Raw genomic sequence first — 22,767 nt, 5'->3', positions numbered from 1 at the left:
TAAAATATCCTAAATTATGATGGTATAGAATGCAAAAATTAAGGAAAATGAACGAATTCGTTTGTTGGAGCTGACCAGAAGTCTCAGAGCTGACTGGGATGATGACACAAGGGGTGAGCTTACTTTAAAAGATGCAGGTATGCCTGTCCTGAAATTCACATCTTTTCTTAATTCTCTTTGAAAAGAGGAGAGAAAAGCTATTATTCAAGGTCTAAACCCAGTGCCACCCACGTCTTACTTCTCCTTAAGATATGCTCTTTCTCTGGAGGAGAAGGTCCCAGGTAGTAGCTGTTCTCTGTGGTGTCCAATTCCAATCCATCCAAACACTTGTACTTTGTAATAATCGATCGTGGCCAGTTTTAACCTCTAGTGGTAAAATTAATGTATTTTCCAGCATGCTTTTATTACATATTACCATTGTCATATGCATCTGGGAAGGCTCCTGTATTTTCACTTCATTGTCTATTTTCCCATTACATCCATCTAGACCTTTATTAGAAAATTATGTTTCCATGTCAGTTACACCTATGAGGCTGTGAGTTCAAGACAGTTCCATCCCTATCTGATTAAATCTGTGGTCTCTGGGCCTATGTGCCCAATCTCTCACAATAGATGGAGACAGAGAAAGGAGGAGGGAGAAAGAAAGAGGAAGCGAAAGCGTTAAGCAAAAAAGCAAAACCGTCCTACTGGCATGTCTTTGGGCTACTTGACAGCGATATCTGGATATTCTCATCCTAACAAAGCAAGCAGATTCCAGGTCGGCCAAATGTGTGAACCTGTGTTCTAATTCCCGGTTCTTCTATTCACTAGCGGACTACTTTCCAGAGCTTGGAAAAGCAACTTAACGCTTCTAAGCTTCAATTTCTCCATCTGTGGAACGGAGGTGATAACAACATCTAACTTTCTGCAATATGAAGGTAAGTTGAGAAAATGTTTGTTGAGGTCGTCGCAGGGTCTGGGAAAGCCTCAACAAACACTGGCTATTGCTCTTAATGCTGCCTTGTGTGATTCCAAAAGTTTCTCTGCCTCCCCAGGTCCGATCCTGGAACACCCCTTTTGCTAAAAGTGAGTCAAAACCGCACTCAGAAGCTCTGGGGTCCACTGCTCCCTTTCCCATAAAGGCAGGAAGATCAACTCCTCTCTGAGATTCTCTTCAGTCCCAGCCCAGCAGTGAGGCAGAGAGAAAAGATCTCACATTCGAACACGGCTCAGCACTAAGCTGTCCGCTTACCTCTGGCCTGACAGGAGTCTTTGCTGGCTACAGATTCTCCAGCAGTGACAGAGCACATTTTGTCCAGCAGAACTCTGAGGATTGACAAAGAATGAGTTAGTGTCTGACATGCAAATCCTAATTATAATTGCCACAATGCCAACATTAGAACAATAACGGTTTCATGGGCAGTAATGGGAAAAATGATGCCAAGCTCCAGAGCATCCTGGTGGAGATGCCAGGCGGTCTCTGGAATCACATTGGCTTGTGTTTGTATCCTGGCTCTGCCACTTGCTAGCTTGGTGACGCTGGGCAGGTCATGTCACCCTTCTGTGCCTCAATTTTCTCATCTGTAAAGTGACAAACACTGTACTTACCTCATAAGGTAGTTTAAAGGATTAGTTGAGGTATTACAGGTAAAGAATTTGAAACAGCGCTTGACATATAGTATGTAAACACTCAATTAAAATCGTCTGTCATTAAACCAATGATCCATCCTTGCGATACCAGGTATAAAGTAGACCAAATTCCATACACCCCATAATTTAGTATTCGCCCATCCGTCCATCTATTCATGCAGCAAGTATTTGCTGAGCTCTTATATTATGTACAAAGCACTGTTCTAGGTGCGGAGGATACAGTGAAATGTAGACAAAACTCCCTGACCTCACAGAGCTGTCATTCCAGGACTAACAACTAAACTCTCCCCAACACCGCTGCATAAAAAGCACTTCACAACCAGGGATAATTTTGGCCTGAAGGGGACATGTGGCAACTTCTGGAGACATTTTTGGTTGTCACAACTGGGGTGTGAAGGGTTCTACTGTCATCTAGTGGGTAGAGGCCAGGAATGCTGCTGAATGTCCCACAACAGGCCTCTGAGAACACAGAATTACCCGCTCCACATGTCAGTAGTGCTGAGGCTGAGAAACCCTAGCATGAAGGTATCTGTGTGAAGTTAATAGGTCCTTCACTGGGCATGGTCTTGGGGTGCTGGAGGCTACTGAGGCCACAGAGAGAAAACTCAGGCAAGGACATGGGACAGATAGGAAATAAGGCTGCCACAACATTCTGGCTTTGCCTTGTTCATCCTCTTCACCCTTCCCAAGAGAGATGAAACACACAAAGTCTAAGACACTGCAGGCTCCAAGTCCAGGGTCAAAATAGTCCTTTTCATCAGTGATAAGTAGCCCTGGGGCTGCCAATCTTACACACGGAATCCAGTTCCCTCTTTGTCATTTGATGGCTAAGTGAGAGCCTGGCTACTCCCCTAACTCTCAAGCTTAATATTTTACTGTAAGGACCGAGGAACTACCACCAGTCTAGGGAAACATTAATCAGGAGTAGAGACAAGCCTACAGCTCCCGGAATCTTCCTAACGGAATAATGCTTCTGACTTTGGAGACAGGACAGGGAAGCATACACAGGTTTAAACAGCAGAGAGACCTGGTGGGTTTGCATTCTCTGCTCAGTCATGTGGCAGTGGAGTGATCCTGGATGTCAAAGTGGAATGAATAAGAGCACAGACTCTAGAGCCAGAGCTTGGTCACTTAATGATCGTATGCCCTTTGGCAAGTCACGTGTCAGCTCCGTGCCTCGGTTTCCCCTATGGAAAATGGGTAGAAGAATGGTACCTGCCTGATGAGTCATTATGAAGAGTGAATGCATTAATGAAATGCATTAATCCAGAAAATTACTTAGAACAATATCTGGCTTGGAGTACGCACTATGCCATAGTTTGCAATTATCACCATTGTACTCATCACTATGTCATTGCAAACAAGTGATCTGGTTTCTCTGAAACTCAGTTTCCTCTTTTGAAAAACGAGCTCAATGGAGAGGATGCGGAGAAATAGGAACGCTTTTACACTGTTGGTGGGAGTGTAAATTAGTTCAACCATTGTAGAAGATAATGCGCTGATTCCTCCAGAATCTAGAACTAGAAATACCATTTGACCCAGCAATCCCATTACTGGGTATATACCCAAAGGGTTATAAATCATTCTATTATAAAGATGCATGCACATGCATGTTTATTGTGGCACTGTTCACAACAGCAAAGGCCTGGAATCAACCCAAATGCCCATCAATGATAGGCTGGATAAAGAAAATGTGGCACATATACACCATGGAATACTATGCAGCCATAAAAAGGATGAGTTCATGTCCTTTGCAGGGACATGGATAAGGCTGGAAAACATCATTCTCAGCAAACTGACACAAGAACAGAAAACCAAACACTGCGTAATAAGTGGGTGTTGAACAATGAGAACACACGGACACAGGGAGGGGAACATCACACACCGGGGCTTGTCAGGCGGTGGGGGGCTACGGGAGGAATAGCAGGGGGTGGGGGGATAGGAGAGGAATAACAATAGGAGAAATTCCTAATGCAGATGACAGGGTGGTGGATGCAGCAAACCACCATGGCACATGTAGACCTATGTAACAAACCTGTACATTCTGCACATGAGCCCCAGAACTTAGAGTATAATAATAATAAAAAAAAGAAAAATGAACATAATATAGTTGACCTTGAACAACACAGGTTCGAATTGTGCGGGTCCACTTATATATGAATTTTCTTCCACCTCCGCCACTCCTGAGACAGCGAGACCAATTCTTCTTCCTCCTCCTTCCCTTCAACACGAAGATGATAAGGATGAAGACCTTTATGATGAACCACTTCCACTTAATGAACAGCAAATATATTTTATCTTCCTTATGATTTTCTTAATATTTTCTTCTCTCTAGATTACTTGATTAGGAGAATAAACTAATACATACGACATAACAATACGTGTAAGTCAACTGCTTATGTTATCTGTTCACAGTTTATGTTATGCTATGTTTATATCGTAAGGCTTTTGGTCAATAACAGGTTAGTAGGAGTTAACTGCTGGAAGAGTCAAAAGCTATACACAGATTTTCAACTGTGCTGGGTGGGGGCCAGCTCTAGCTGTCACCTCCCTGGGCTCAGGATTCAGTAACGCATGTTACGCACTTGCCAAGATAGTCGATATGTTGTAAGTGCATGTTATCATTTATTAAAAAGTTTGACCAAGGCACTGAAACCAGTTCTCATTTACTGCTACATTAAACTATTCACCTTGACCGAAGAGAAAAAAACTACATGCTTCGAGATGGTCCCAGAATCCCCAGCATCCTGTGGCATGCTCAAAAGGTAAGTTCTGAGAATGATAGTAATGAGGTATGCAGAGATGAGTGGACATGACGTATGCACAAGATTCTTTAAAAGCGTGCCCTGTTCTTAATGATTCATTACTTTACACAATCTGTAGGGCTCAGACAATATTGGGAATGAAAGGCCTTTACATCCCACAAAGGTACCACGGTGCTTGCTGTGGTGGAAGAGGACAGAGGAGACGGGAATTGGGCAGGACCCCTCCTCTCCCCAACTTCTCTCTCCCCTCCAGCCTGACTGCACACTAGAGAAGCGGGCAGAGGCCTTGGGGCTCTTTGCTTGCAGGACTGCTTGTTCCAAGCTCTGTATGATCTCCTCTGCTGAGGTTTCAATTCATCAAAGTAAAATGGCAGGGGCCTTTCAGAAGCCTGACCCAAGGGTCTGGCATGACCCGGTCAACAAAGCCAGCCAAATAAATTTAGCACCAAGGGTCTCGTACCACACGGCAGCCACCTGCCCAAACAGTTGTTCTTACCAAAATCATTAAAACTACGTTCAGCTTCTTTCATGTTTCCAGCAGCCTAGGATTCCAAGGGGTTTGGCAGGAATGCCCACAGAGCACCACCCCGCCTCCACCACTTAGATCGAGGTTGCATCAAACAAGGAAGAATGTTCTGGTGGCGTGCAACCACGTGGGGCGGACGAAGGCATCCCTTTCTGGGATCTTCTTCCAGCTTCTCCACAACTGAGATGGGCCTGGCAGGGGAACTGGAGGGAGGTGGCGGGGGCCAGTGGAACTCTTTTTTTTTTTTTGAGACAGAGTCTCGCTCTGTCACCCAGGATGGAGTGCAATGGCGCCATCTCAGCTCACTGCAACCTCCGGCTCCTGGGTTCCAGCGATTCTTCTGCCTCAGCCTCCTGAGCAGCTGGGACTACGGGCACCTGCCACTACGCCCCACAGATTTTTGTATTTTTAGTAGAGACGGGGGTCCACCATGTTGGCCAGGATGGTCTCAATCTCCCGACCTTGTGATCCACCCACCTCGGCCTCCCAAAGTGCTGGGATTACAGGTGTGAGCCACCACGCCCGGCCAGCGGAACTCTTAGTGGCTATGAATCGTCAGGTACAATCTGCTCCTGTGGATGGCCACCCTACTGGCCTTGGGAAGCTGTCTTTTCCTAAATGATTCTGCCTGAGCCCACTATGCCTGCAATTCAGGACACCAAGGCAGTGCAATGACTGCTGGCGGTGACCCTCCTGCCATATCGTGTGCTATTCACCCTAATATGCAGCCCAGACACTGAGCCCTATTTCCATATGCAACATCACTTAAAAACCCATTCCTGGGCTCAGCAGGCAGAATGAGTTTTGCTCTTGCCTGATACATGGCAGGGTGTAAGAAGCCAGGGACCAATGTTCAGGTAAACCATTTAGGTATGGAAAGAACAGAGGACTTCATGTTGTTGTCACTGTCCTTATCTATATAGCCCAGGAATGAATATATAGATATATAATATGTAAAGAAAACATGCAGTGAATGTGGCCACATCCCAAGCTTGACCTTCTGGGCTCCATATGACATGCACGGAGAGCAGGCAAAGTTCCAATGAGCTCTTGCCACCTGCCAAGCCCATCTGCTACAAACTCACTGGCAGCCAGGAAGTGACACATTATAACCCTATAGGATTCCTAAAAAGTGCCAGCAGTCTTCTTGAGGAGTAACAGGGTAAAGGGAGGGAGAGGACCTATCATCCCTTATCCTGGGAAGATACGTGACCAGGCTCCTGCCATATACAAGTCAGGTCAGCCCAGACTTCTGGGGTGCACCAAAGAGGTGTTGGAAAACCACGAAAAATCATGAAGTACATGCTGGAAGCATGAAATTAACCAGAACCAGAGACTTGATTTAAGAGGTCCTTTGAAGGCATTTTCCAAAGACAATGGAAAGACAGTAAATAATCCCCAATCAATAAGTAATTTCAACCGCACTGTACTGATCTGTAACTAATCTCTTTGTGACCATGCATGATAATTTTCAGGGAGAAGTCTGAATCCCCATCCGATGGCAGCCTACCAAGTTAAGAAAAGACACACTCGATTTCAGCCCCTTGATCTGTCTGGGAAACCAAGGCACAGGCTACTTGACGAGCTCTGTCACTCAGTGGCAAGCTAACAGAAAGCCCGAGACTCCCCAACATTTTGCTCCATCCTCTCTGCCATTTGAAAATTCTCTTTCTCCAAAAAGATCAAAGTCTACTTAGGAGAACGAGAGCAGAGGCAGAATGAATTGAGAAGGGGATGCCAAAAGACAGAACTTATTTTGCAAAATGACAGTGTCTAGCGTCTCCACAGACTACTCACACGTTCAATTCACTCCAAAGGTAATTTATACTTCACCAGAGTTTCCAGTGTTGTAGTCGTGGTAGATGAGAGCTGTCAGACCTTAAGTAACAGCCTATTTTAACGCCTGGAGAGAAAAATACAGCTTGCATATACTTATGGACACGTACAAAGGTACAGGAAAATGACCCTCTCCTCCATCCCATTCTAACAAATGCAGTAGACAGGAAGTCCTCAAAACCAAAGAAAGATGCTATCAGCATGTTCACTTGCATAGGAATACAAATACAATTATTTCTCAAAGAAAAAACTAAGGACAGTAGGCATACATCCTACTGGGCATTAAGTATTTTGTTAGATACAGTTAACACCTATTTGAATCGGGTACAATAGCACTTAATTGTTTTATTCTACGCATAGCAAAGCAACCAATTGAATCTAATATTAGTCATTCATCAGATAAAACATTTTCAGAGAAACAAACTGCTATATTTTCCCCTCAAAAAACAGCTAGCATTTTAAACACATTTTCCCAGAGATGTTATGCTGAGGAAAACAGCTTAGAAATGTTACTTTAAACAAATCCCTTCTCTGGCTACCAACAACAAGACGAATTGGAACAAACGCTTGGCTCTGTTCCTTCCAAGCCTCCTTCTGTCCACCTGTCAAAGGCTGTCGTGACCCCACCAACCCAAAAGGCAGCCTCTGGCGTTGTGAAATGTGCCACCCTGCACGGACACCCTCTGCACTGTATGCATTCTCATTAAGGATTATCCAACTCACTTGCAGCAGGGAGAGACAAGATGGGCTGGCTGCCAGGAGTTCCTTCAACACAGATTCCGAAAGAATATCCTCCAAAGTGCCGAAAGCCCAGATTTTCAGCAGTTCACTTTCTAGCTTCTGTTACATAGCAACCATGCCAGCTCACAGGGGGTACCAACCAAGTTAATATTTCGTTTAAATGATACATTGCATTAACCCTCTAGGAAATTCCCAAGGTTTCTTTATCCAAAGGGGACACCAACCTACCTTCTGCCAGTTGTCATCCCTGGAACAAAACATCCAATGATGGATGGATAAGCTTGCTTCATTCATTTTAAAAAAGAATTTAAAAAACACAAAAAACATTTGAAAATGAATCTAATAATCTCTTGGCAGAGGAAGCAAAAGGTGACTCTTTCCCATAACTTTGCACTAATATTATTAAAGGTACATTAGCATGCATTTAATATGTACATAATGCCCTTTAGTTAAAAGATGACTTACAGTGTTGCATTTTGAAAGATACTCATTTCATTCAAAACCTTGATTTGAAAACTGATGACTCAATAGCACTGAAATACTCTAAGGGTCTGGACCCTTGAGTTGCATCAACACAGATCAAATGAACACACAGGACTAATTTGGAAGAACAGCTAGAAGCCAGGAGGAGCTGAGCCTCTGGGAGCCTCCCTGGAGGTGGAACCCCATCAACCGTACTTTAAAATTAACTTGTGACAACTCAAAGCTTCCTTTTAGGATAATGAAAGCAATGGCAAAAGAAACTACTAGACCACCTCTGCAGGGAGTTTCTGTGCTAGCCACAGGCCCTGAGAAAAAAAAAAACCAAAACAACTCCCTCCCCTCCAAAAAAAAAAAAAAAAAGAAAAGAAAAAAAATCCCCAGAACTTGCAGAGGTGAAATAATGTATCATGTACTATTGCAATGGACAAGTAAATGACACCCCATTGAACTTATATGGGGGCTTGTTTTCTTTTCAACCATCACATCTGTTTAAATGAACATCAATTTAGACAGTTATGTGGCCGACAATCAAGTAGAGTTTAAACCTTTTATTTTCTGATTATAAAATCACAAAGTGCCCCTAGTAAAGACTTTGAGAAATGCCAACGTACAAAGAGGAAAAATCCAGACCACCCTTCATTCTACCACCCACAGACAGCCACTGACACGGGCAGGCACCGTCCAGAGAGCATATGGGAGCTGCTGGTAGGCTCTTAGGACCATGCGTTTTTAAAGACAGCAAGAGATACAAAAGCCATTTTCATTTCCACAGCCTTGTGCATTTGCGTAGGAAAAAAGAACAAGGAAGTATCCCCCTGTCGCTCCACTATGACAATTTGACCAACCTCAAGTATCTCAGTTTCCAAGTTGAGCGTGTGTACATCATCCCTGCGTCGACTTTGCATGCCCAGTCTACAACGAGACCCAGGACTCAGATAAAAAGCCACGTAACTTTTCCTTGGCTGAGAAAGGGGCAGACGGTGGGAAATAAACGAGCATTGTTCAGTGTCCTTTCCGATACAGCTTTCGATTCTTAGCAAAATGCCAGTTCTTAGCTGCTTCTTTAATGTTAGCAGAGCCTCTGCCTATAAAAAGTGAAGCATTATCTTGCAGTCTGCCTTTCTCTCTTTTTTTTGCACAGGTTCCAGTGGAGAATGTTCTTTCACACGCAATGACATTGCAAGGGATAAATGACAAGAATAACCACAAGTCACGTTTGCAGCAAGCACTAGGACCACAACACCTTCTCACCATTACGTCATGGCTACTTCCTTATCAAAGTACTCCCCCCAGTTCCTAAGACTTCCCACAGGCTCCGGGAATAACAAGTTAAGCTCTGACTTGGAATTCGACATAAAACTGCACATGTGCAGGCTTCGCATCTCACATCAAAGAAAGCACACCTTCCCAGGAAGATAAGGTGGAAACAGAGACTGAGGGAGAAAACCAGATTCTTAGGAAAACAGACTCTCTCAACACTCAAGAGAAGCTCTTGCAACGACAACAGAACCAGAAAATCATTTTGAGCCACTGAGCAATTGGCAGCTTGCACTTCAAGTGACATATTTATACAAGTGGCCCTCATGGACTGGAGATTTTTTTCTGTCCTGTTCTGGATTTCAGCAGTTTAATTTGCAATTCAAATGATATTAATAACCAGTGATACTGTTTCTTAAAGGCCAATTAGGCAAAAAGAAAAAAAATACCGCAAAGCCTGCTTACCCTTTTACTTTCTAAGTCACAGAAACCAAACAGTACATTTTAATGGTGCCCCATTCGCCTTTATGCCTTGTAGGGGGCTTCAGCGCTTAATCTCTGTCAATGTGAACACAAACCAACGAACCTTCTTTTTCTCCCTCTAAACTGCAAAGAGTCCCTTCAAACAGGGGCTCCCTGCAGCCCACTACCCTAAACCTTCATTTCTCTACCGCTCAACCTTTGGGGTCTACAATATCCGCCCCCCACCCCGCCGGAAAGCGCTCTAGGTGTTTATATTTGCTGGAAATTTAAACTCCCTGCTGAGCTGAGCATCTACTGTTGCATCCATAGATTCCAATGCTTGCGAGACCTCAAATGGGAAGAAAATAAAGTCCAGATGCAATTGAGCCAAGGGATTTGGCATCGGCGGAGAAAAGTGCACAGCAGTCCAATCCTCTATCCCAACCACAGAGACGGAGCCCGGAGCGCTCTCCGGGAAAGACTCATTCCAAAGGAAGGAGCCTTCGGAAGTGGGGGGAAACTGTGCCATTCACCCCAGCAGGGGGGGGGGAAAAGGCCCCGCCATGAAAAGTTTGCCACGGAGCTGGGGGCTGGTGCCATGGAAAGGGCACTCTCTGCTGCCGGAAGGGACCCGCCAGCTGCGCCTCGCTGGGGCTGGCCAGGGCCGGTGTGACCCTGTGACCGTGTGACCCCGTGCACGCTGCGCCCGGGTTTTCGTGAATGACAGCAGCCTGCAACTCCCAGCCCGGGAGCCGCGGTGGCCACCGCCGGGCGGAAAGGGTTATCTGCCACAATGCAAAGCGATTCTGCCCCGGGCGTGGGGGATCCCGCGTCCCCGGCCACCTCTGGGGCCCGGCGTGCTCGCTCGCCCTCCTCCGCCCTGGGCGCCGGAGCGATCCTACCTTGCGCTCCGAGCTGGGGGTTCTCCATGTTCGTCGCCGCCGAGTCCGCCGCCGCCGCCGCCGCCGCCGCCGAGGCGCTGGCCGCGGCTCCCGGGCCCGGGCCGGAGCCGCCGCCTCCGCTCAGTTCCGCCAGTCTCCGGTTGGTGGCCGTGAGTTCGGCTCGCAGGTTGGTCACCTCCTGGCTGGCCGACTGGACCGCCCCATCGATGCGGAGCGCGAGCTGCTTATTGTCTTCCATCATGCTCAGGATTTTGGCCTGGGGGCGAGAGAGGTGACAAAGAGCTGCATGATGCGCGGGGGGGCGCGCGGCCGGGCACCCCCGGCTCTACCTGTTGGGTCCCCCGCGGCCCGGCTCGCCCGCGCCCCGACCCCCAGGCACCGGCAGCGCCGGCTCCTCCGGCGCAGGAATGACAGCGGTGCCTCCAGCCCGAGCCTCGGCGGTGGCGAGGCGGCGGGGGGAGGAGGAGGAGGAGAAAGAGGAGGAGGAGGAGGAGGAGGAGGAGCAGCGATCGCCGAGACCCCGGCGGGCGGGCGCCGAGAGCTGCTCGGAGGACACCGCGGGCCGCCAGGCACTCTTTAAATGGAGCCTACCATTCGCCGCCCGCTCGGGAGGGGGCCTGGGTAGGAGGCCCGGGACACCCTCGGCCTCCCGCGCCCCTCTCCTTCGGAGACACACCCCCCGAGGGGCGGGAGCGGCGGGCGGCTGCCGGGAGGGGGCTAGGGTGGCGCCCCTGGCGTGGGGCGGGGGGTCGCCTGGACCGAGGCCGGCCCTCCGTCCCCTCCCTGGAGCGGTGGGGCAGCCCCCGCCCTGGAGAACCCGTGCCCCGCGCGGTGCTAGGGTCGGGGAGGCGCTGGGTGCTCGGAAGAGAGGGTGCTTGGAAAGGGGGCCTCAGAGGGGGGCAGGGGTAAGTCTGCTGGGGAGGGGGCAGCTGGAGCCAGCTCAAGAGTGGAGTTCGTGCTCTGCCGGTCCCTTAAACTGCGAGTACGAAATGCTCAGAGGGGAGCCGAGCTGGTGCCCCGCGTGCTTCTCTCTCTCCACCCCCCCACCGGCCGCCCGGACCTGTGCTGCCCACCCCCGGAGGGAGGGCCCACTTCCTCGGCGTGGGCCGCCCAGGCTCCCGCCTCCTCACAGCCTGAGCCCTGCGTGTGCACCCAGGTGGAGGGGCAGCCTTAGCCAGCTCCTAAGCTTCTTAGCTGGGCTGAATATTGGCGGGGACAGAGATGAGGCTGGGTGATAAGGAATGCGTCAATGGGGCCTCTTCCCTTCCTTCTCCTGCTGAGAACAGAAGAGTTGAGCCCTGCTGCCTCAGTTTACCCATCCCGTCTTCCCAGAGGAACTGAGGTAACCTGGCGTTGATAAGCCCTTTCCAGCTCCTCTTTTTCTCCCAGAGCACAGGCTTTGCATTTTTCACTGGGGCCCTGGATTCCAGCCACCAGACCTTGTTACCATAGCAAGCTTCATTCCATGCAAATAGGACAAGTTAAAACAGCCAGCAACCCTCTGGTCAACAGGGCACCACCATTCCAGCTCAGTCAACCTCCGGAGAGCAGCAAAGAGCAGACTGCAGAAGCCAGAGGAGTGCTGCAGGGGAGAATGAGGCTGCCTACCCTTGGGGTTCTTACAGGAAGCCCATAAGAACCAAGCAAAAACTGCGTGCAGTTTTTATACGCATTCTTATCCCTAGTGAGTGAGGATTATTAGTCCCACTTTAGGGATAAGGAAACTGAGGCTCTGCACAGGGTTAAGCAATTTACTTAAAGGGGCCCGTGGAAACCAGGTGACACCAGGACTGGAAGAAAGTAATCATCTGATTGCAGGTTTCTCCCACTGCGCCTTCAGGAGACCTTGGATGATAGATTTCTCCTCCCTTTTATGTGGAATCATAAAAACAGCCTTGCTCCATTCTCCTGTGACTACTAACAAGCTTTTGTAAGAGGGCAGGACTGGATGGTGGAGCATGTGGTGGGAAGACGCGATTCTTCACTCTGTCCACTCTGCTCAGCTAATGGGTCAGGGTGGGGATTGAACCCTGACCTTAGCCTCATTAGCACAACTTCTGACCAACTGGACCAACCACGGCACTTAGAACGGCTTAGGGTATCTGCAAAGCAGGATTCAGTTCTTGCAGTCTTTCAGTTACGTTATGGGGGGAGCATCAAAACTACAGAACTTTGGGGGTCTTCAAAAGGGGGGTGCGGGGGTGCAGCCATTGTGGAACACATAATAGCAGTACCTTGAAAAGTTAAACATAAGATTACCTATGACCCAGCAAATCCACTCCTAGGTATATGTCGAAAACAAATACCCAAACAAATATTTATACATGAATGTTCATAGCACACTATTCATTACTAGCCAGAAGGCAGAAACGACCCAAATGTCCATCAGCAGATGACTGGATGGGCCGTACGCAGTGGCTCACACCTGTAATCTCAGCACTTTGGGAGGCTGAGGCCAGGAGTTCGAGACCAGCCTGACCAACATGGTGAAACCCCATCTCTACTAAAAACACAAAAATTAGCCAGGTATGGTGATGAGTGCCTATAATCCCAGCTACTCAGGAGGCTGAGGCAGGAGAATTGCTTGAACCTGGGAAGCGGAGGTTGCAGTGGGCCAAGATCGTACCATTGCACTCCAGCCTGGGCAACAGTAAGACTCTGTCTCAAAAAAAAAAAAAAGGTGACTGGATGAACAAATTGCAGTACACAATGGAATATTATTCAGCCATGAAAAAGTACTAGTACATGCTACTGCTACATTGATGAAGCTCCAAATCATTATGCTGGGCGAAAGAAGCCTGACACAGAAGGTCACGTGACGATTCCGTTTATACGAAATATCCAGAACACGTAAATCCGTAGAAACAGGAAGCGGATCGGTGTTTGTCAGGGGCTGTGGGGAGGGAGGAATGGGAAGTAGCTGTTTAATAGGTGCTGGGTGTTACTTTGTGCTGATTGATGAAAATGTTTTAGAACTACACAGTGTTGTAGTGGCACAACATGGTGAATGTACTAAGTGCCATTGAATTGTTCACTTTAAAGTGCTTAATTTCATGTTATGTAAATTTTACCTCAATCAAAAAGTCATCATATATGCAAATACACAAAAAGGGGGGAGGGGTGTTCTGGAACTAGGGCTTCTGAGCAAATGGTTAAGAGTAGCTTTATTTAGAGGGCCGTGTGTGTGTGTGTGTGTGTGTGATAGGCTCACACGTCTGGTATAGCACTCACTAGAAGAAACAGTAACTTATCTGTTTACATGTCTCTCCCACTTCACTGGGAACTTGTGGGTGGGGGAAGGAGGGTAATCCGGTTTTTTGTTATTCATCTTTGCATCCTTGCCACCCTATCCCATGGTGTTCTGTAAATGAACGTGTGTGAGTGTGTTTGTGTAGTAAACAAACTGACCCAGTGTTACTCATTGTGCTCTTCAGTGAGACTATTCCCACACACAGGAATCTTAAAATCAAAACCAAACCAAACAAAAATCTAACAAGGAGAAAAGACAAGACTCATTCCCTGAGCCCCTTCTCAACCCTCTCTCTCTGAGGTTTCAAGAAGCTTGCTTTAGACACTCCTGGGGTGCCTCCTAGGATATTATGAATTTTATTTTTTGAGAGTTTTTCCCTAACATGAAAAAAGGGGCTTTCTCCAGTTGTGTGTCCTTATGTTCACCCATTCACCCACACACCAAGGGACCAGAACTTAGAAAGTCTGCAATCAATTAGCCTCTGCAGGTCCACTTCATTTAAACCAAAAAGGTCTACCTTTCTTTTTTTTTTTTCTTTAAGTTGGAGTCTCACTCTGTCACCCAGGCTGGAGGGCAGTGGCACCATCTCAGCTCAGTGCAACCTCTGCCTCAGCCTCCCGAGTAGTTGGGATTACAGGTATGCACCACCACACCCAGCTAATTATTTTGTAATTAGCCTGCCACCATGTCCTGTTAATATTTTGTATTTTTAGTAGAGGGATTTCACCACGTTGGCCAGGTTGGTCTCAAACGCCTGACCTCAAGCAATCCACCCACTTCAGCCTCCCAAGGTGCTGGGATTATAGGCGTGAGCCACCCAGCCTGACCAGGTCTACCTTTCTTATCCCCATCCTCCACCACCGCTCCTCCAGAGGTGATCTCAAGGAACAAAACAATTACTATATTTACCTTTTCTTTTCTTTCTTTTTTTTTTCTTTGAGACGGAGCCTCACTCTGTTGCCCAGGCTGGAGTGCAGTGTCTCGATCTTGGCCCACTGCAACCTCCACCTCCCAGGTTCAGGCAATTCTCCTCTCAGCCTCCTGAGTAGCTGGGATTACAGGCGCGTGCCACCACGCCCAGCTAATTTTTGTATTTTTAGTAGAGATGGGGTTTCTCCACGTTGGTCAGGCTGGTCTCAAACTCCTGATCTCGTGATCCACCCGCCTTGGCCTCCCAAAGTGCTGGGACTACAGGCGTGAGCCACCACCCGCCTTGGCCTCCCAAAGTGCTGGGATTACAGGCGTGAGCCACCACCCGCCTTGGCCTCCCAAAGTGCTGGGATTACAGGCGTGAGCCACCACACCTGGCCAGGTCTACCTTTCTTATCCCCATCCTCCACCACCGCTCCTCCGGAGGTGATCTCAAGGAACAAAACAGTTACTATGTTTACCTTTTTCAGGAATTGCTAATATATTTCCACAGTGGCTGCACCACAGGATCCCCCTTTTGAAGACCCACAAAGTTCTGTAGTTTTGATGCTCCCCCCATAACGTAACTGAAAGACTGCAAAGAACTGAATCCTGCTTTGCAGATACCCTAAGTAGTTCTAAGTGCTTTCTCTGGTTCAGCTGGTCAGCAGACTCTGTGTCCCCACCCACTAGCTTAACACCTCCTGCAAGCCCATTGGCCTGTCTGGGGCGCTGAGGGGTATTTACGATCCATGTCATTGGACACACCTGAAAACTGTTGAGGGCGGGGTCTGTCATCCATAGCTCTCTGTCCATGGGATCCTCAGCTGTGAGATTTTGACAGTACTGTGGGTTCTGTTTCAGGGTTCTCCCTTTTGCATGTTCATAAATTAGTCCCAATCTCATGCCACAGCAAGCTGATATTAAAAATCAAGACGGAAAATGGGTCCACTTTACAGGGACTTGCTGTCATTTTTCCACTGTCTCTGCTGTTATCACTCCCAACCAGCCCCAACCCCACCCAAGGCCCAGGCATTGGCCCATATGCGGTCCACCTACATTGCCCGATCTTTCTGAGCAGAATGAGCCAACGGTGCCGTGTGTGTATGTCACTCATCAGAACTTGCCCGGGCGTTTTGGAAAGTCTGCAGAACCAACTTCCCTCTAGCTCAGAGAAAGGAAATTCCTGTCAAGAATCAAGGCTAAGGGCCCGACCATTGCTGAAAACACAACTATACTCACCCCTCTTTTCCCAGAAATAAACTGACCTCATAGTATAACGTCCAGACTGGGATGCCGCTGAGAGCAAAAGAGGGCGCTATGAGTAACTGCGTTAAGCTGAAACAAGCGGCATGCATGGAAACCGTCCCAGGAAACCCAGTATATATGGCTGCCCTACTCTACGATGGAATGACGCTATTTGGTCCCGGAAGGCAATGGGGATTGTCTACTCTAGTGCCCTCCTTATTTACAGACAGAGAAAGAGACACCCCAGATTTAGGGATGAACCATGCAGCTTTGTCAGCGAAGGAGCTGGGAAGAATTAAACCAGGGTCTTCTTTAGAAAATGGACCATCTCTCCACTGCCGTGTGTATCACGCGGCACTTCCTCAATTATAGCCGAAGGCCGAACCCACAGCCTTGCCTAACCTGGCTGCTGATTTCTTCTACTGCGCCCCCTGCTCGCCACTCTCTTGCCACTTAATTGTTTCTGAACCCAGGGTCTTTGCCTCTTCCCTTGCCTCTCCCTGGAACAGTCTCCCCCTGGCTCTCTGCATCTGATTCCTTTTCCTCCCTCAGACTTAACCTTCATCATTTACTTATGTCATAGCATATATCGCCATTGGTTATTAATCCTGCTTATTCGTCTTTGTCCTGGAATTCCCAAGAATAAATGCCCTTTTCTTGAACTAATTTGATGATTTCTATTGCACGCAGTAAAATGCCTTGGCTAAAAGTACACCATCCCTCCACTGCCTGACCCCAACCAGCCCGTTGGTGAGCCTCAGGAAGGCAGGGTTTGTGTCCCCGAGGCAGGGTTTGTATCCCGTTCTGCTTTCTGCTCTCCCTGTCTGGTGCTCGATAGATGCTTCTCCAAAGAGTGTGTGGTTGATTGAACAAATGCATCTTCCTCATCCCCTACAAATTCGTATCCACAAATATTCTTGCTACTCTCATTAAAACGCTTCTCATATTCAGTCTTCTCCAGGAATTCTAGTCACGTCTTAATTTTGCAAAGCACTTTCACAGCTCTCTCCTTATTTCATTCTTGCAGCAACTCCATCGGATAGAGAGGGTACTGGAATGCGCAGATGGCAGATGAAGACACTGGAGTTAAGAGATCTGTCCAAGCATCACAAAACTGCCTGCACCTCCTCCCATCTCTTACGCCCCCAGAGCTCCACACATACTTGTTGAATGGATGAGCTGGGGGCCAGGACTCAGACACTCCCACAAAAAGTCCAGTTTTCTCTCCGATCCAATCAGAGGCATCGTTTCTGTCTGGCTCGGAGACCAGAGGCAGCATTTATGCACTCCTCCCAGGAAGGCTGAGTGATAAATTGTGGATTCCAGGAATCCATACGTGGGACAAGGTGGAACAGGAAAAGGCTGAAAGAGAATCCAGTGAGTGATGATCTTGACCCTGGGGTCAGTGCCCTGAGAAACTCTCATGCTTCTTCAGGTTGGCACGTGGCTGCTTGAAGGAGCCAGAGAGGCCTCCACGGATTGGTCCTGCTCCCTGCAGCCAATGTTAAAGGCCACTTCCTACAAACGGTGTCCTTCCTAGGCCCTGCGCCACAAGCCCCTGGACTTCAGGCCAGTCCAGTGTTTCTCAGAGCGAAGATGAAGACCACCTGACATGGACTCTTCAGAAGCTGCTTGTGAAAATGCAGAGGCCCAGGCCCCACTCCTGACCAAGCAGAATCCCTGGGGTGCTGCCCGGTATCTCCATATCTGCATTTACAACAAGCTGCCCAGGAGAATCTGATGCGTAATGAAGTTGGAGGCTCACCGCTCCAGACACCCAGATGCCCAGAAAGCACTGAGTGCAAGTGTGAAATATGTCCATGCCAGGAGCCTTTGGAGCCTCAGGAGTCGCTGTGATAGTTCCCTGTTCTCTGTTTTCTGGATGACATCTGTCCTGTGTCCCCCGTTTGCCCCCCTCCAAGAGAGAGTCCTTAGGGAGTTACCTTCCTTCTCCACAGACAGACGCTCTGTTTATTCAAATTGTCGCTTGTGAATCCTGGCCAATCTAGGAGATGGATCTCTTGTACATTTACATGGTTTACTTTGGCTGAGTGGGTTTTAGCATGTGCTCTGGGGAAAAAGGTAACAGATTTCCAGATAGGAGTGGCCAGAGCTCAGGGCTGTGAGCGAGAGAACCGGGAGCAGGGGGCAGAGCCATGGAGAAGAGTGTGCAGGCAGTGGAACCCCAAGAGCTATTCTCCCCCTATTCATCCCCCTCATGACCACAGTCATGAAATGAAAGGATGGAGAAGAAAAGACACCAGGAGGAAAAAACAGGGAAAAGGAGTGTGGGCTGAAGGAGACAGCCTGCAGCTATAAGATGGAAATGTACGCGTTCAGTGTTGATTAAACACACACACACACGGCCACACACACACACACACACACACACACACACACCAGTATACATCAGTGTGGACACAGAGCAGAGTTATTAGTGTAAAGAATGACAAGCTCCTGTGTCTTCCCAAGCAATCTCTCATCTAAAGCTGGGAAAGTCGGTCAGGCGTATCCCTTCTGTGTATGTATTCAAACAACTCAGTTCCTTCTGTGGATTTTGCATTTGCAAACAGTCCTTTAATAATCGCTTCTAATTCAGAAGCTCCTAGGTATGAAATCAATAAATGTTAATAGACATTCTAACCACAGACTTAAACACATAAGCATATATACTTAAAGTCTCTATTCCTTGGTTGAAATGCAAGTGCTTTTTTTCACCTCCTTGAAGGTTTCTTGTTTTTTGGGGTTTTTTTTTTTTTTTTTTTTTTTTTTTTTTTTTTTTTTTTTTTTTTTTTTTTTTTTTTTTTTTTTTTTTTTTTTTTTGATGTGCTGCTTCTTTCCCTGATCAGGGGCTTCCAAGAGAATATGCGAGCTAGCCTGGGCTCTGGGCTCTGTCACAGTCTCTGTGAGTGGCAGTGAGCAACGGCCACGGCCAAGCAAAATACAAAACCCAGAGACAAATGTTTCCACCCTCAGAGAAACGTCACTGCACCTCCAAAGACCTGATTCGAGCTGGGGGCATCTCGCCCAACCTCTTGTTCTCTTGTGCGGTTGCTATGTCCACGGGGGTGGACGCTATTTTATTTTCCAGCAACCCAGAACATTTTTTGAGCGGTTCCCCTAACAAAGCTAAAGAGGACAGGGTCCAATGTTCCAGCCACTTGCACACTCTAAATCTGCTCTATTTTCCCATTTTAGCAAAGGCGCCTTCTCTACAGCCTCCTGGCAGGGAGTTGTTAGCTGAGGTCATCAATGGTCTCATCCCTCCTCTGGTGGGGAAGGGGTAGCTCCAATGCACAGGCTCTAGAGTTAGGCATGGGTTTAAGTCCAGCCCTGCCACATACTAGCTCTGAGACACTTGATCAGTTCCTTACTGTCTGTGAGCCTCGAGTTCTGCATAGGGAAAATGGGAATAATATCACTGCTGATTTCATAGACTTGTTGAGGAATTAAGAGAGACGATGCATTGTAAAGCATCTGGCAGAGTGCCTGGTGCCTAGAAAGAACTTAGTAGATGTTACCGATGATGGTGATGATGATGGTGGCGATGAAGACCGTGGCTGTGACAGTTGCAACAGTAGCCCTCATTGTTTGGGCATCCACTGTGTTCTGCCACTTTGCTCACCTGTTTATTTCTACTAGCTAAGGCTGAATCTTCACAACACTGAGGTCACCGTCAGGAAAAAACTTAGGCTCAGAGGCTTGCTCACACTCACCTAGCTAAGAGGTAGAATGACCAGATTCACATCTAAAGTATGCCCAATCCTTTTTTTTTTTTTTTTTTTTTTTTGAGACAGAGTCTTGCTCTGTCACCGGGCTGGAGTGCAGTGGTACAATCTCAGCTCACTGCAACCCCCACCTCCTGGGTTCAAGTGATTCTCCTGCCTCAGCCTCCTGAGTAGCTGGGACTACAGGTGTGTGCCACCACGCCCCGCTAATTTTTGTATTTCTAGTAGAGACGAGGTTTCACCATGTTGGCCAGGATGGTCTTGATCTCTTGACCTCGTGATCCGCTGGCCTTGACTTTCCAAAGTGCTGGGATTACAGGCGTGAGCCACTGTGCCGGGCCCCTAGGTATGCCCAGTTCTAAGGTTTCCACCTTTTCTTTCTTTCTCATTTCCCCCTCTAATACATGAAGTCATTCCTGTACTTGCTGAGGCAGTGAGAGACCTGTGTGTCCCTTCCAACCTAATCCCCTTCACTCTCTGCAAAAGGCTGGGATCTGAGGCAGAAGCAGGGAGGGAGCTGCTCCTTGGTGGCTGGTGCCTTTGTTATTTCAGGCCCTGGGGACCCATTTGGTAAATGAGTTCTTTTGGCTCATAAAATGGTACCCCAGTGGGTTTGAAATACTTAACGGTCCTACCCTAAATAGGTAATTTATTTTTTTTCTCACTGGTAGTGTTATTATTCTTGTGATCTGTATTCTATGAAAATTGTTTTTGATGCTTTCTTGGAGGGAATGGGGCTATTTTTAAACAGAGGGGCATTCGATTTAGAGAGGAGCTGAGTTTCACAAGATGGAGGTCCTCAGGATGCCTTTATCACCCTATTTTGCTCTTTCACATTTATTTAACTAAATGATATCTTCAGGGGGAGAGTTTCTACTCATTTCTACTCAGGACCCACGCAGGCCCCACTCTTTTCCCAGATTGTATGAACTTCTGCTTCTGTGAGTTCATTTCTTTCTACTCCTAGGATGCTTTCCTCACTGAATAAGTCCTCTTCACTTAGGAAAAGTACTTTCTTCCCTGAAAATATCACAAAGAACAGTGTGAGCCCCCATTCAAGGCCACAGCGGAAACATGACATTAAGTACCACAACACCAGAGGAATTAAGGCCCTAACATCCCTCGATGATTTATTGCACAGGGGTCTCAGATCTGGCAAAGTACACCATCTTTCTTCGGGAATTGGAAGTAGCAGTAGTGGAAAGGGGCATTAGATCTTGTCCTTTGAGCCAATACTGAATTATTCCAGCACCAAAGAGCCCTGGGAAAAATCTGTATTTGCCAAATGGTACCCAGTGTTCCCGGATACCCCCAGTGTGCCACCAAGGGCTGTACCTGCAGCGATCTGCCCTAATATCCAGCACTCGCTGTCCAGTTGTACGTATAATTGGAAGAGAGATATTTTTCAATGGCCCACTCATTAGGATAGCGTGTCTATAGCCAGCAAGGTGCAACGTGGCCATATTTATCTTAATTGACTGCCTATTTATTATTTTTTTAAATCTGCTTTGTTTTATGCTGGGAAGATGTAAAACGATTTATGATCTCCTATTTGGAACTCCAAGGCCACATTATTAGGTGTCTCTGCAGTGCAAGAGGGAGCTGTGTTGCTCATGGCCATGTCGGCTATTTTGCTTTTGGTCACATCCTCGGCCATCTTGGTAGGAAGATAGATGGTAGGTACTCTGACAGCTTCACCCAGGGCTTTGGGAAGTCATAGGTGAAGTCCGTATAGACGTAGTTTACTATAAAAGCCGTTATGCATGCTAGTCAAGCCAGCTGCCGATGTCTTTCCTTTTGAGAAACAAACAAGTAGATTTGGTTTAGAAGCGGGCAGGTTGGGAGGTAAAATCAAGCACCAAAGAGAGAGGCACACATTTGCTCTTCCCTTGCCTGCTCTGGTGTTCTGCACCCATGCCCACAGCCCCAAACTCTCCTCCAGTACTGGCTCCACGACCGGCTCCTCAAAACACTGGGACCACAAGTGCAAGAATGTACCTGTCCAGTCTCTGAAACAGCTGTCCTGTATTCAAGAGATGAAACTGACCAGAAGAAAAGCAACTGAACTTTGTTCTTCCCCTGCCAGCGAGGAACCCCCAGGGAGTCTTGCAGAAAGCCAGATTATAACACTAGGAGCCTGATAGCTTCTAGGCAGCTTTGGGGAAGAAAAGAAAGTCAGATCCAGGTTCCGGTCCTGTCATTCATTAGGAGGCATCAAACCAAAGCGTCTGCTTCAGTGTCTCTCAAAAGAACAACTGGCTAGCTCATGGGCACCTTTGTGCAAATTGGAAAAATATTTGCCCCTTCTCCTGGGCAAACAGAGCCCTGCTGGAGGGCACAGACTCAGGGAAAGGAGCTCTGCCACTCAGGTGTGTTAGTCCCTTTCGGAAGCTAAGCAGGAAGTGATCACACATATCACCGACCAGTGGGATTTTCACCTTCCTCGCTCAGAGGGTATCTAGGTTCTATTTTCAAGATATTTTTGTTGCTAGCATTTTAATTCAAAGTAACATGTACCTTCACAAATCTATGTATGCCTTTATACGAAGAGCACTGAATGAAGCTATTTTACATTACATTTTAGCAACTGTATGAATCTTTTCTTTCTTGAAGTTGTCTCAACTATCCAAGAAGAGGCTCAGTGAGCTGGTAGGTTCAAAATCCAGCTCTGCCTGAAAGTGCTTTTGGGAGGGGTGAAATGAGAATGAGAAGAGACAATGATTCTGGTGGGTTCTTACACCAGACCCGGTGCTAGGTACTTAATGACAACCCTACAAGAAAGAAGCTACCATTATCATCCCTGTTTTACAGAGAGGAGAACGGAAGCTCAGGAAGGTTAATTTACTCCCCCAAGGTCATACAGGTCAAGAGTGGCAGGGCTGAGACTCAGGCACAGGCCACAGGGATGCCAGGGCCCCATTTTACTACTTTTCTGTATGGCCTCCTTCCACCCAAACTCAACGTGGGTGCTATTGAATTGAAAAATGTAATGAAGACGGGATTCATATACATACCTGAACTGAGGATGGCA

The 22,767-nt window shown here is 47.6% G+C and overlaps 1 protein-coding gene across 4 annotated transcripts in view; it reads right to left on the bottom strand.

The window, feature by feature from the left end:
- Positions 1-22,767, bottom strand: part of KAZN (kazrin, periplakin interacting protein) — a 1,292,076-nt gene that overhangs the window by 545,221 nt on the left and 724,088 nt on the right. For all 4 annotated transcript variants that reach the window (XR_005196313.1, XM_037729866.1, XM_017502852.2 and 1 more), the window contains exon 3: positions 10,602-10,857. Coding sequence is in view for 3 of the 4 variants with exons in the window: in XM_037729866.1 (XP_037585794.1) it covers positions 10,602-10,857 (256 nt within the window). In the remaining variant the exon portion in view is untranslated. The remainder of the gene's footprint in view (positions 1-10,601; positions 10,858-22,767) is intronic.

Source organism: Cebus imitator, unplaced genomic scaffold (assembly GCF_001604975.1).
Source record: "Cebus imitator isolate Cc_AM_T3 unplaced genomic scaffold, Cebus_imitator-1.0 Scaffold15, whole genome shotgun sequence".
NCBI classification, from domain to species: domain Eukaryota; kingdom Metazoa; phylum Chordata; class Mammalia; order Primates; family Cebidae; genus Cebus; species Cebus imitator.
This window is presented reverse-complemented; position numbering and strand designations above follow the sequence as displayed.